Source organism: Gadus morhua, chromosome 12, assembly GCF_902167405.1.
Source record: "Gadus morhua chromosome 12, gadMor3.0, whole genome shotgun sequence".
Lineage (NCBI taxonomy): Eukaryota > Metazoa > Chordata > Actinopteri > Gadiformes > Gadidae > Gadus > Gadus morhua.
Genome location: NC_044059.1, coordinates 11,437,170 through 11,451,824, shown reverse-complemented (window position 1 = coordinate 11,451,824; position 14,655 = coordinate 11,437,170). Strand labels below are relative to the sequence as shown.

The 14,655-nt window shown below is 43.8% G+C and overlaps 1 protein-coding gene and 1 long non-coding RNA gene across 7 annotated transcripts in view; both read left to right on the top strand.

The window, feature by feature from the left end:
- The first annotated feature begins 349 nt into the window (after positions 1-349).
- ptprc (protein tyrosine phosphatase receptor type C) overlaps positions 350-14,655 on the top strand; it is a 24,699-nt gene continuing 10,393 nt past the window's right edge. The window contains exons 1-19 of one of the 6 annotated variants that reach the window (XM_030371913.1): positions 350-501; positions 618-760; positions 7,329-7,346; positions 7,509-7,526; positions 7,698-7,718; positions 8,930-8,947; positions 9,087-9,113; positions 9,261-9,278; positions 9,397-9,411; positions 9,590-9,949; positions 10,191-10,208; positions 10,300-10,557; positions 10,667-10,873; positions 10,988-11,107; positions 11,818-11,955; positions 12,884-13,030; positions 13,209-13,349; positions 13,665-13,873; positions 13,954-14,014. In XM_030371913.1, coding sequence (XP_030227773.1) covers positions 697-760; positions 7,329-7,346; positions 7,509-7,526; positions 7,698-7,718; positions 8,930-8,947; positions 9,087-9,113; positions 9,261-9,278; positions 9,397-9,411; positions 9,590-9,949; positions 10,191-10,208; positions 10,300-10,557; positions 10,667-10,873; positions 10,988-11,107; positions 11,818-11,955; positions 12,884-13,030; positions 13,209-13,349; positions 13,665-13,873; positions 13,954-14,014 — 1,858 coding nt within the window. In that variant the 5' untranslated portion in view covers positions 350-501; positions 618-696. Of the gene's footprint in view, positions 502-617; positions 766-4,220; positions 4,233-7,327; positions 7,347-7,508; positions 7,527-7,697; positions 7,719-8,929; positions 8,948-9,086; positions 9,114-9,260; positions 9,279-9,396; positions 9,412-9,589; positions 9,950-10,190; positions 10,209-10,299; positions 10,558-10,666; positions 10,874-10,987; positions 11,108-11,817; positions 11,956-12,883; positions 13,031-13,208; positions 13,350-13,664; positions 13,874-13,953; positions 14,015-14,655 lie in introns of all 6 variants that reach the window. The other 5 variants (XM_030371914.1, XM_030371915.1, XM_030371918.1 and 2 more) reach the window with 5 other exon arrangements.
- LOC115555216 (uncharacterized) lies at positions 2,168-3,926 on the top strand. Its single transcript, XR_003978845.1, has 2 exons — positions 2,168-2,979; positions 3,017-3,926. It is a non-coding gene; the product is annotated as an uncharacterized LOC115555216 (long non-coding RNA).

Sequence of the window (14,655 nt, the reverse complement as noted above, 5' to 3'; positions counted from 1 at the left end):
GCTTCATTGTATGTAAGATCTTAATGCCAAGATAACGTACCCATGTGTCTGTTTCACTTTAGTACTGGGTCTACGTGTGCCGAGACAAGGCAACAGGAGGGACAATACCGTCCACCTGCTCCTTCTGTACCCAAACGGACGATTTAATACCGTCAGCCCCAGCCAGCTCTCTCACCCAGAGCTCTCCTTCACTGGGATATCGTGGGGGATCAAACACACAAGGAGATATGACTAAAGAGGCCCTTCGGGGCGACTGTACTGCCGGGTAGAAGTAACACTCTGAAAAAGGAGATGTGAGCGGCGCGATGCGAGACTTCCTGTTCTCGGCTGGGCCGTGGCGCGATCGAGCCGAAGCTTCCTGTGAAGTGAAAAGGTGAGGCCTGCGTGCAGCAGCAGCGCCTCCGCATCATGACGTAGCGCTCTGCATGAAACCAGAGTTTGAGGAACAAGCTGCTCAGGAAGCGCTGTCCACTGTGATAAAGGCCCACGCTGACACAAAACGTATGTATCTCCATCGCAACCAACACCCCTGTTTTACCCAGTTTTAAAACACTTTGGTTGCTGGTCGCTCAGCGTTTGGAGCGGAGGATCATGAAGGGTTTGTTTGGTTCTTGAAGGTTTTTTTCGACTCGCTTGGTGGAACCGGGAGAACCTCGGTGTCGGGACCTTTAGGATCCCACCTTCGCCGTCCCGGACATGGCTGGGCTCGACGGACTCAGGGTACTGCTGCTGCTGGCTGGGCTGGTCGCCATGGCAAACTGTGAGTAGAGTTTGGAGAGCAGAGTTTGATCTGTCACGGATCGTTTGCTCTTCCTCTGTTGAGTTCTGGGTGACGGGCGGAAGAACTAGTTAAGTATCCAGATCAGGTATTGAGTGGCGTTGAACGCGATAAGATTTGTTATTCAGTTATTCATTCAGTTATACAGCTCTGTGTATAGTTGCGACAGCACTATTGTTGTTTTCATCTCTTATGTAGAGAAATAAAATCAGCGAGAAATAAACATAAAGTGTGAAATTGAAAATTATAGGAACTAAAAGAAGATTAATATTTTGGTGCGCGACCCAAGCGGTCTTTGGGTATGTTTCTGCAGGAGTAGCTCGGTAAAGATACGGTTCATTTCAATAGTTTCCCTTTCTGGTCGTGTTTCCGCCAGTAACCCACCAGATACTTTGTACTGTAGCATACGCAGTTACGTTAGATGAAAACCTGCTAAAAGAATTAGGAATTCATCGAAGTATTTTGCCTATTTGTTTACGTTTTTGATTTAGTAGAAGTAAATCCCAGCATGTGTTCATGTTTGAGACTTATTTTGGGTGTGTCACATAGAAGCTGTTTCTTCTGACTAAAGGAAGGCTGATAGTTCAACCTCGCACACACACACACGCACACGCACACACGCACACACACACACACACACACACACACACACACACACACACACAGTCTCACAGGTTGACATTCTTTTTCATGTGTGTGTGTGAGTGCATGTGTGATGTGAGAGCGTGCGTGTGGGCGTGCGCACATAAGTGAGTGAGCGCGAACGCACAAGAAGGTACAGCGAGGTGGCTGTGTTTATTTGTGTGCTTCCTGGGCGCTCGTGAATGAGCGCTTGTGTGTGTGCGAGGGTGGAACCACCCCGAGCTCTCTATGATGCCACCGGCATGACTGGAAGGTCTGTCACACCTGATGCCACCTGTCAGTCAATCTCTGTCTATTCCGAGCTCTCCCCCTGTCTGTTCCCGGGCTGGAGAGAGATCCTCCTGCAGGATTCATCCTCTTCATCTATTCATATTCTGCCCATCCGCTCCAATAACAATCAAGGTTCATTTTAGTCATCTACAGCAAAGGTGCCAGAATCATTATCAGTCATCTCGTTTCTCTCTCTTTCTGTCTCTCTCTCTCTCTCTTTCTCTGTCTCTCTCCCTCTCTCTCTTTCTCTCTCTCTCTCTCTCTCTCCCTCTCTCCCTCTCTCTCTCTCTCTCTCTCTCTCTCTCTCTCTCTCTCTCACCCTTCCATTTCTTCTCTCGCTTGTCTCTTTCTCCCTTACCTTCTCTCTCTTTCTCTCTCTCTCTTTCTTTCTCCCTCTTTTCTTCTCTCTCACACTCTCTCGCTCTGTCTTTCGCTTTCTCTCCCTCTCTTTTCTTTTCTATCTTTCTCTCTCACCCTTTCTCTCTCTCACTCCATCTCTCCCTCTATTTTTCTCTCTCTCTCTCTTTCTCGCTCTCTATTTTCTTCTCTCCCTCCTCTCTTTCTCTCTCTCACTCTGATCTGTTTTAGCTAATAATTGCTGCGTTAGTCAAAACACCCATTCCCCATTCCACCGAGCCCACCATGGTGCCTCTGCTGACCCCATCAGCCTTACCTAGAGCACCTTACCTCTGCGCGGCAGTGTTCATCCCAAACATGTTGACAATCTACATGGGACGGGCACAGTGACGTGTCAGCATGGCGTGGAACACATACACCAGGTCGCTTACCGGAGCTGCAAGCACCCTAACCCCACACAGAGCAGGGGGGCAGACGCAGAGGAGGCTGCCCGACCACTTCCGTGTTCCATTTTGAGCCGAGTGTGTTTCCTGGTGTGTGGCAGAGCGGAGCACGCCCCGGCTGTGAGATGGAGCCAGATGGAACTAGTGCAGTGTCAGTGTCAGATGGAACCAGGTGGAACCACTACAGTATCAGTGTCAGATGGAACCAGATGGAACCACTACAGTATCAGTGTCAGGTGGAACCAGGTGGAACCACTACAGTATCAGTGTCAGGTGGAACCACTACAGTATCAGTGTCAGGTGGAACCACTACAGTATCAGTGTCAGGTGGAACCACTACAGTATCAGTGTCAGGTGGAACCACTACAGTATCAGTGTCAGGTGGAACCACTACAGTATCAGTGTCAGGTGGAACCACTACAGTATCAGTGTCAGGTGGAACCACTACAGTATCAGTGTCAGGTGGAACCACTACAGTATCAGTGTCAGGTGGAACCAGGTGGAACCACTACAGTATCAGTGTCAGGTGGAACCACTACAGTATCAGTGTCAGGTGGAACCACTACAGTATCAGTGTCAGGTGGAAACACTACAGTATCAGTGTCAGGTGGAACCACTACAGTATCAGTGTCAGGTGGAACCACTACAGTATCAGTGTCAGATGGAACCAGTGCAGTGTCAAGACGGTACAAGGCGACAGTGAAATGCTTCGAAGATTACCCAGAAAGGAAAAGGGGAAGTTGGTGGGCCAAAAATACAACGTTGTAATCGGGGGAGATTACAGAGAGAGAGAGAATGTGTGAGCTAAACAGTTTATATTGCTGCAAAGGGAAGTTGGAACTGATCAAATGATTTGTCTGAAATGAGAGGGCGTTGACGAAAGCATGTAAAAGAGACATTGCAGACCAAGTGAAGAATAATATCTTAGAAATGTAATTTGGGGTTTGAAATCCTCTTCATCCCAACTAATCTCTGACCTACACATGGGCAGAATATGACTAACATTATCTATGTATTATACAACATACATACATATAACTATGATTCACTGGCACTTTAACAACAGTGTAATAAGCCCAGTAAGGATAAATAAGGACATTACATATACATATGAAGTGCTGAAAATCTATTGGTATTCCTTCTATGATGTTAAACATAGCTGGTATATGCTATTCTGTCACTGGTTCTTAAATATTGGTCTGATGCCGAAAACACGAATGGAACAAACAAAGAAGTCTTGAGCAATTAATATGGAGAACCAAAATGAATATTTTCTCATGGGTCAAGGCAGCGTTTTGGGCTGAGCATTGAAAGAAGGAGAAGGGAGGGGGACTAAGTGGCCATCCCCATGGTCACGGCCAATGTTGTGTTACTTTCACTATGAGTGTCAAAGAAGCCTTCCCTTCTGGGTGAGTCGGCCTTACCCCCCCCCCCCCATAAAGATAAAGCTCAGATCGGAGTAGGACTGGTCGACAGAGAGTCAAAAACATAGGATGCTTCAATGTCACGTTCAATGTTAAAATGTGCTCAGTAGGACTACAGAGCATTCATTTTTAGCCGTGCTAAGCTTCCGCTGTAAAAGCCAGAGTGTGTGCGTGCGCGTGAGTGCGCATGTGCATGTGTGATTGTGCTATGAGACGGGGGGAAGGGGGGTCTTGGCGGCAAATTCATCTTTGACATTAGTCAGATTCAAAGCCTTCTCCCAACAAGCCCTTAGGGCCCGAGACAAAGTGAATGCCATTGCAAAAGAGCATGCATCTCCTTTTATGCAGCCTGCCTAGCCTAACCACATCCTGAGTCTCATTGTCCTCCCCAGCTACTGTGGTATCTCGTCTGTCACGCACCGTCTCCTTGTCTAAGACACAAGGGGAAAACGTTCTCTTCACGTTCGCACTGTGATGAATAAAGAACCAAAATGTTTCTATGTTTTTGGCAAATTGCCTTTATGTATCAGGGGGATTGGTATAAATGATGCAGAATGATTTCTAACACTTTAGGGTTACTATGATACGGAAACCACAATAATACTGTTCAATGGCTACTATATAAAAATAAATATGTTAAAAAATTAAGATTAAAATAATATAGAATAAAAAAATGTAACGATACCATAGAATCGGCCAACCTCCACAAAATAAGGAAATAAACATTTTGCAATTTTACTCATTTTTTCAAGTCAGACAGGAAATGGTGGTTAGCATTCTGAAAGAACAATTGTCCTTGGTATTTGCACATTTGCCATAGCAACCAGGTTATACCACACACGGCCTATACACAAGATCCAGTGAGAATCATCTCTTCTTGCAACAGCCCCGGTTTCTCCCCCTGCAGTAGCTCTCACCCAGCAGAGAGGGGTACGTTTCTCCACCTGCTTACCCCCAGCAGGGAGAGTTGAGTTCCTCCACCTGCTCTCACCAAGCAGAGAGGTGCTAGTTTCCCCACCTACAGCTATCAGTCTGAGTTACAAGGTCTTGTCAATCCCATTAACACAGCGTCACCAAGGAGTCTGAGAGCTCTTTCCAAACCTGGTCAGAAGAACAGCGAACACGACTCACTTCTTTCCTGTGATAGAAACCCATCACGGCACATTTATGCGTGTGTTTTATTGTGGTTATAACATCTATTTCTAAAAACTTGCTAAAACTGAGGCACGGTATGCATCGTCCTACCGTGTTGCGAGCCGATTCGTAAATACGCTCTCTAGTGCAGAGCTTCCCCAACCTATCCAAACCACAGCTAATTAAAATCCAAAACACCCCAACTACATTCACTAAAGAAACCCTTGTGAACCAGGCGTGGCAAGGAGACCGATTGTTGTCCACCAACGCCACCGTGTTATTATTAAATCAAGGAAATACATGTGATGAACTAATATGACATACCAATATATAATAACCGGGTTCCCAAGAACAAAGTTCAGACCTGCAGGCGAGGCAGTGAGGAACAGAGACGTGAATGTTCCTCAAACAAACAATACGTTTATTACTTCTGAATTTGAAAACCGTTTAATATTAGTATTATTACAAAATATCAGGAACTTTATCTCACTCATAAAGACAACAATTATCAACTGGCGGCCAGTAGGCCCCAGCGACACACGGGGAGATAATGGTAAATGGTCCTCATTTATTCTGCACTTTTCCTAACCAGTGACCACTCAAAGCGCTTTACAACATTGCCTCACATTCACTCATTCACACACCGACGGCGGTGTCGACCACAAAAGGCGGCGATCAGGTCGTAGGGTGCGGTTAGGGGGAAATGTCTTGCTCAGGAAGACCTCGACACTCAGCTAGGAGGAGCCGGGGATCGAACTAGCAACCTTCCGGTTACCAGCCAGCCCGCTCTACCTCTTGAGCCACGTGCTGCTCTAATAATGGGATGGACGTGCAGACAATATCAACGTATAATAATAATAATAACCACATCGTGGAAACAATAACATCTATGTCTCTCTCTCTCTCTCTCTCTCTCTCTCTCTCTCTCTCTCTCTCTCTCTCTCTCTCTCTCTCTCTCTCTCTCTCTCTCTCTCTCTCTCTCTCTCTCTCTCTCTCTCTCTCTCTCTCTCTCTCTCTCTCTCTCTCCATTTGCAGTAGAGCCGAAGACCCTCACTAGTAAGTTGTAATGCAGTGTTTCATTCTGCACAAAAACAAAAAACATTCTCACACCGACGGCGGTGTCGACCACGGAAGGCGGCGATCAGGTCGTAGGGAGCAGGTAGGGTGAGGTGTCTTCCTCAGGAAGACCTCGACACTCAGCTAGGAGGAGCCGGGGATCGAACTAGCAACCTTCCAATTACCAGCCAGCCCGCTCTACCTCCTGAACCACGTGCTTCTCTAATAACGGGATGGACGTGCCGACAATATCAACGTACACAGAGAATGAAACGGGGAAGGAGGAAGCGACATGAAATGATGTGCTCACACTCACGGCATTGCGGTGTTCAAATCTTTTTTTATCTTTTTGCCTTGCTCCGCGACAGAATTTGCAACCGGATGTTATGTTACACGTCTCCCTAACGCAGGGAGAAGCCATGCAATGAAGCGTGTCATTCAGGACGGTGTTATTAAACCGTCTGCCTGAAGACATGTAAATCCAGCGTAAACAACAGTCTGAATGCGTATGATGAAGCAATGTGTCACACATGTTGTGTGTATGAAACACACACATCTCTCAATATAGCAGCAGTTGGGAAATCTTAACTAAGAGGAAAGTAACACAGATGGTCGACCAGTAAGGGCTAAGTCACTAGTGCGACAAAGAAACTCTGTTCCTCAGTAGTGAAGGAAGTACTCACACATAGTACTGAAGTAAAGGCACAAACAGATAAAAATGTACTCTTGCAAAAGTTGAAGTACCACATGAACTAAATTGACTTGAGTAACGTGCAGATACATGAAAACTGTACTTAAGTACAGTGACAAATGACTTTGTTACTACTTGCAGAACTATACTTGCAAAACACTCCAGTTTTACGCAGTTTCAACAGTGTCCACATCCTCTTGTAATCAGGCCTTCGCTCTGATAACCGTTTTGCTAGATAAATAGCTGCAGAATTGCCCACAGGAAGATATCTGATATTTTGAATAAGTCTATAATATTAGTCTGTATTTGACCTGCTTTGATGGTTGATTATAATTTTTTAGTTCGTTTGAAAGGAATCTCAAAATAGGGGGTGTTAGATTTAGCATATTTTAGGATAGTCAATATTGGGTAACATAGAACATATAATAGAATCATGCAGTTAAATAATAACCTCATCGTGGAAACAATTACATCTATGTCTCTCTCAATCTCTCTTTCTCTTCCTGTTTCTCTCTCTCTCTCTCCAACTCTAGGTCAGGTGAATCCCAATGGTGAGTGGTAATGCAGCATTTAATTTCCGCAACAAAAAAAAACAGTCAAGAATGCAGTTCAATTATAACAACACATGCCCTTACATCTATGTCTCTCTCTCTCTTTCTCTCTCAATCTCTCTCTCTCTTTCTCTTCCTGTTTCTCTCTCTCTCCATCTCTAGGTCAGGTGACACCCACTGGTGAGTTGTGATGCAGTATTTAATTTCCGCAACAAAAAAAACAGTCAAGAATGCAGTCAAATTATTACCTCACATTCCCTTACATTTATGTCTCTCTCTCTCTCTCTCTCTCTCTCTCTCTCTCTCTCTCTCTCTCTCTCTCTCTCTCTCTCTCTCTCTCCTCATTTGCAGTAAAGCCGACGACTCCCACTGGTAAGTTGTAATGCAGTGTTTCATTCTGCCTAAAAAAACCAAAACCATTCACACACCGACGGCGGTGTCGACCACAAAAGGCGGCGATCAGGTCGTAGGGTGCGGTTAGGGGGAGATGTCTTGCTCAGGAAGACCTCGACACTCAGCTAGGAGGAGCCGGGGATCCAACTAGCAACCTTCCGGTTACCAGCCAGCCCGCTCTACCTCCTGAACCACGTGCTTCTCTAATAATGGGATGGACGTGCCGACAATATCAACGTACACAGAGAATGAAACGGGGAAGGAGGAAGCGACATGAAGTGGTGTGCTCACACTCACGGCATTGCAGCCCCGGTGTTCAAACCTTTTTTATCTTTTTGCCTTGCTCCGTGACAGAGTTTACACCTGGATGTTATGTTACACGGTCCCTCACACAGGGAGAAGCCATGACGATGAAGCGTGTCATTCAGGACGGTGTTGTTAAACCATCTGCCTGGAGACATGTAAATCCAGCGTAAAAAACAGTCTGAATGCGTATGATGAAGCAATGTGTAACACATGATGTGTGTATGAAACACACACATCTCTCAATATAGCAGCAGTTGGGAAATCTTAACTAAGAGGAAAGTAACACAGATGGTTGACCAGTAAGGGCTAAGTCACTAGTCCGACAAAGAAACTCGTTCTGTTCCTCAGTAGTGGAGGAAGTACTCACACATAGTACTGAAGTAAAAGCACAAACAGATAAAAATGTACTCTTGCAAAAGTTGAAGTACCACATGAACTAAATTGACTTGAGTAACGTGCAGATACATGAAAACTGTACTTAAGTACAGTGACAAATGACTTTGTTACTACTTGCAGAACTACACTTGCAAAACACTCCAGTTTTACGTAGTTTCAACAGTGTCCACATCCTCTTGTAATCAGGCCTTCAGTCTGATAACCATTTCGCTAGATAAATAGCTGCAGAATTGCGTACAGGAAGATATCTGATATTTTGAATGAGTCTATAATATTAGTCTGTATTTGACCTGCTTGATGGTTGATTATAATTTTTTTATTTTGTTTGAAAGGAATCTCAAAATAGGGGGTGTTAGATTTAGCACATTTTAGGATAGTCAATATTGAGTAACATAGAATATATAATAGAATCATGCAGTTAGATAATAACCTCATTGTGGAAACAACAACATCTATGTCTCTCTCAATCTCTCTCTCTCCATCTCTAGGTCAGGTGAATCCCACTGGTAAGTTGTGATGCAGTATTTAAATTCCGCAACAAAAAAAACAGTTAAGAATGCAGTTAAATTATTACCTCACATTCCCTTACGTCTCTCTCTCTCTCTCTCTCTCTCTCTCTCTCTCTCTCTCTCTCTCCATTTGTAGTAGTAGTAGTTCTGGCGACTCCCACTGGTAAGTTGTAATGCAGTGTTTCATTCTGCACAAAAAAAACAAAAAAACAACTGTCAATCATGCAGTTCAATTATTACCTCATCGTGGAAACAATTACATCTATGTCTCTCTCTCTCTCTCTCTCTCTCTCTCTCTCTCCATCTCTAGGTCAGGTGAATCCCACTGGTGAGTTGTGATGCAGTATTTAATTTCCGCAACAAAAAAAACAGTTAAGAATGCAGTTAAATTATTACCTCACATACCCTTACGTCTCTCTCTCTCTCTCTCTCTCTCCCCGTTATAGATCAGAGTACCACAGGTAATCTACCTCCCTCCCTCCCTCCCTCCCTCTCTCTCTCTCTCTCTCTCTCTCTCTCTCTCTCCCTCTCTCTCTCTCTCTCTCTCTCTCTCTCTCTCTCTCTCTCTCTCTCTCTCTCTCTCTCTCTCTCTCCTCTCGCCCCTGTGATCACCATAATGTCGTCTCATTCATTCTACAGTCTCACCCTCACGCACTGCAGTCCCAACCTCAAGCACTGCAGTCCCAACCTCAAGCAATGCAACCTCACCCTCAAGCAATGCAACCTCACCCTCAAGCACTGCAGTCTTACCCACAAGCACTGCAGTCTTACCCGCAAGCACTGCATCCTCACCCTCAAGCAATGCATCCTCACCCTCAACCAATTCATCCTCACCCTCAACCAATTCATCCTCACCCTCAACCAATGCATCCTCACCCTCAACCAATTCATCCTCACCCGCAAGCACTGCATCCTCACCCTTGAAAACTTCAACTCCAAACCCAAGCAGTCTTCCCCAGACCGCTGCCACACAAACCAGTGTTCCCACAGCCACCACAGGTTGGACTTTGCAGACATGGACTCCTTTCCATGACCTTAATGTTCTGAAGGTTATGTTGATATTACTGAATCACGAAACAAAACGTGCTGAACTAGAATTATTTTGAACAAATTGATTGTGTTGAATCGATGTTGTCTGCGATAGCGGCTGCAGGGTCCACATGCCGGCCCACTTAGTGTGGGCGGGCATGTGGGCCATTACTTAGTGTCTGTTTCCTCACCCTTGTTTTCCTTTCCCTAGGTCCTCCACCCCCCCTGTGTAAGTCTCAGTGTCGTTACGCAATAGTTATTCCAACTACAGGGGGTCTGAAAGATGCTAAATATCATTCATGTCTCTTCTCAATCTGCAGGTAATTACAGTGGGGAAGCATATAAGACTGGCTTTCTGTTGACCTTTGAAAACGTCACTGAGGGCAACTACAGCATCGAGCTCACTAAACGAAGCACCAATGAATCGAACAAAGTGACCGTGGCCCTGAGTGGCACAAACCAAACCCATCTTCTACAATACCTAAAGCCTTCGACTAATTACACAGTTCACATTAGTCCAAGCAAACATCTAACAGTAACGTGTGGTAGGAATCTGGAACTGAAAACCAATGGCATCAGTAAGTAGGACTTAGCTTGACCATTTCTAGCTAATTAGGCATACGCCTGTATTCCAGAACTTGGGCTAGTGTCATTTAATGTAACACACTAACGATATTTCTATTTCAGATCAGGATGAAATTGTAGAACTTCCAACCGATTCCTACCAAGATATTTGTTACGAGACTGAATGGAATATCTGGAATACCGTGTTTAATGTGTCAAGCAAAAAGTATAAATTCTGCATCAAACCGAAGTACACAGACCTTTGTACAAATTTGACAACCCCATTGAACAGTTATCCCCCATTGAACTTCACCAAATGGATCAGTTTAGGTATGTTTTGCTGGGCTGACCAGGTTTCTCTTCATCTGTCAGTGCATATGGCGTTATCTCCCATCTATACACATTGTGACGTTTTTTTCATCAAAGACATGGTTTTATCAACAGAATACTTGAATCCGGACAACATTAAACTTGAAGTTCCCAATAAACTTCCAGCAGAAATCAACTGGAAGAATCAAATGGATTTAAAATGTGAAGGTCTTGGAATTAATTTCACCTGCGAAGGTTAGTGAAATGTGAATATATATTATGTATGAGAAAACATCATGTGAGTCACTGTGACTTTGAAGCACTAAAGAAGTAGTAGAAAATAGTGAATTCATGGTGAATTAATCAATTATTAAGCATTGTTCTTACCTAAATACTTATAAGTAAGCAATTAATAATCAGTTCTAAGTTATTAATAAGATAGTGAGATAATAGTACATAAGATAATTTATAAAGCGTAAGTTAATTACTTACAGTTATGACAACTATTTACAGTGTGTCATTTTGTGTGAGTTTATCTAAAATTATGACTATGAAATAACTTAATTCTTGGTACTGCTGCAATGGTACTTAAGTCATTTCCAGCCTTTAAATGTAATTGATCAATGCTTAGTAAGGCAGAGTCCTCACTTTCCATGAGCTCACCAGGAAGACTTAACTAGTGCATTCTATACGTACCTGGACTAATCAAGAATTATCAAGTGTTTACAGCATTATTACCACATTTTAAATAGTTTGTAAATCAACTTAAACTTGATCTTATCAACCATAATTTTCCATAACTTATTCTTTGATAACGGCTTTATAAATGATGAACTCACTTGGAATTCAATATTTACTAGGACTTTATTAATGCTTGAAAGTAGCAGTTATTCAAAAGCTCTCCCGGTATCATAGGTTTCCTCTTCAAAGCTAATGATTCCCTTTTACATCTATCAACCCAACAGGCCCTGATAAAAAGAAATACAAGCTGGATAAGCTAGAGCCTTACACGAAATACACATGCACTGGTGTACTGTATAACCTGCATAACAAAACCATTGCCATTGAAAAGAGAGTCACCAAAGAAGTCAACATCACTTGTGGTAAGCTGAGGTCAATGTTAATAACAATATGTCAACCTAACAAGTCAGATTGTTTAAGTCGACAATGCTAGCTGTATATTTGAGAGGTACAGATATGTCAATTCAATGTTGTTCTACTATTTTACGCTCTGACATTGTATCCACTGATTAATGAAGTTCTAACGGGACACACACACTCATACACGCACACACACACACACACACATACATGAACACGCACACACGCGTGCGCACACACACGCACGCACGCACGCACACCTCCAACAGTCTGCTGGTTGCTAATGGGAAGACTTCCAGAGTGCAGGGTTCAGGTTAAGGTTAAGGTGAAGTACCTTGGGGTTGAGAGGGGAGTCATCACGGGTTGGACCGCCGCAGAAGGTTCCACGTAGTCCTGTAGCGGAGCGGTAGTCTTGTAGGTCGGTACCCAGGAGTCTCTGCACGGCTCCCAGGGGGTGGACGTGGAGAACGTTATTTTTGCGATCATTTTTGCTTTTGTGACGCTCTCGAATGCTCACAGCGAGGGTACCGTAGAGTTCTAATGCGTCCAGTTGAGTTGCATGCATCCCGGCCAATCACAGACAGAGTAGGGCGGGTCTTGGCGTGGCCATGGTAGGATTCATAAATTCGCGCCCGGGCCCTCCATGCTCAGAGAGAGGCATGACTAGGCTGTAACTAGGATTCTGATAGGACCTCACCAGCCAGACATCCTTTCATTTGATTGGGACATCTTGTATTTGTTTATTTATTTCTTTTTAAGCGGGTTGGTTGTGGTCCGAAAAGTAAAAAATGCGACGTTAGCTTTGAGCTACAACATTATTTCACCGTCATGCTGTCAAGCGCTTCCATTTGTAAAATGTACTAAAGCACCATTTGTAACACAAGTAGACACTTGGGTTTAACATGTATTTGTATTTATTGTGTTTGACAGATCTAGAACTGAAGGTGACGGATACACCTAGCAAAGAAAGTGTAAAGTTTAAATGGAATGCAAGCAGCAAACACTGTCCAAATCTCTCACAGCATAACGACCTCTCGTACAATTGTAGCTGTGTTGGGAAAGACAAGGCTCGTTACAGTAAGGTCATTTTTGTTACGTCTATTTACATGATCATCTATATTCATCCTCGTGATTTTAGATCTATTAAGATATTTATTTTCTTGTCTACAATTCAAATACAAAGAAAGACACAAGCCATGCAGTCTGTTCTACTGTTGGTCAATGGTGTCTTCATCTATTTCTTTGTCTCCTTTAGCTCCCTCCTCAAAGGAACGTTCTTGTGAAGTGACTGGTTTGCTGCCCTACACTAAGTATAATTGCAAAATTCAACCTCGTTTCAACGATAAACCCATTGGCAGGCCACACGGAGAGGGACACATTTGTACCAGCGCTGGAGGTGAGCTCTTGTAAAACTATAACTAAAACATAGGAGGTATAATTCGCAGAAGCACTTTTTTTCATTACCCTATGTCAAATATACAAATAGCCCACAGTATACCACAATACTGAGCACACAGTAGCAAGACCGTCTTTCTCTCTGGAGCAGAGAAACACTGTGACCCAAACAACTTCCCAATAGGGATAAATAAAGTTATCTGAATCTGGAGCACACATAGATCTAGAAGATGTAGATCAATAATGTAATTGAACGTGTTAAACTGACTCTGAAACGTGTGAAAGTGAACGTGATTCATCCTCCTCTGTCTCTTAGTGCCCAAAAACGTTACAATTAAAAGAACAACTCAGGTGGAGAACAATGCCTTCCAGGTGGAATGCACTGATTTAATAGAGGGCGATTGGAGAGGTCCAAAAGGATCGTACCACGCCACAATCACACCTGGAGTTCACAAGAAAATGCAAAACAGAAGTTGTTTTTTCCAATTCGGTGATCTGAGCTACTCCACGGGGTACACGGTATCGGTAGGTGTGACGACCCCTTCCCGCCCGACCTATCCAGGTATGTGTCGCACCTTGTTCAACTGAAACTCTTGTGTTTTTAGATCGTCGCCTTCAATGGAGTGAATTCCGGGAAAGCGTTGATAGTCAAACTTCAGACCAGCTGTATGTATCCTCCAGTCTTCGTTTCGTATACACACCTGAAGCCATCTCAGGAAGCACTCTGCTTTCTTATTTTTAACGTTAAAGAGCCAGTGAGCCCGCTGCTTCGGCTGGGATTCGAACACTTGATTAAAAAAAATTGTTTTGGGCCGAGTTTTAGGAAAGAGGGGGGCGTGTTATCCCCATGGTTACGACCCACGGCAACTTCATGATACTTTTTTAGTACGGTGACCGGTCGTTGTGTAACTGTTACGAGTGTTATAATGAGCGATGTTGTATTTTGAATTTTCTTGAAATATATATATTTTTAAATCGAACCCTCGCCCGGACACGGGTATTAAATACATCGCTGCCCAGGCAGAGCTCCACACGGCCACACTATCCGCCGCTGCCCCTTGGTCGTGACTCGTGACGCCAGACTACATCGGAAAAGCCTAGTCTGACGTCACGAAAAGAACAATACTAGTGTTCCGCAGAGAGAAACATTCACGTCGTGTTTTGAGAATATTGCCAAAAACACATGGGAATTGACCCATTTTTCCTCTAAATTGGATACTTATTTTCAGTAACTGATAAAATGGCATAGATTACTATTTTGACGATCATATAAGACCAGTTACCATGTGTAAAACCAACAATTGGGT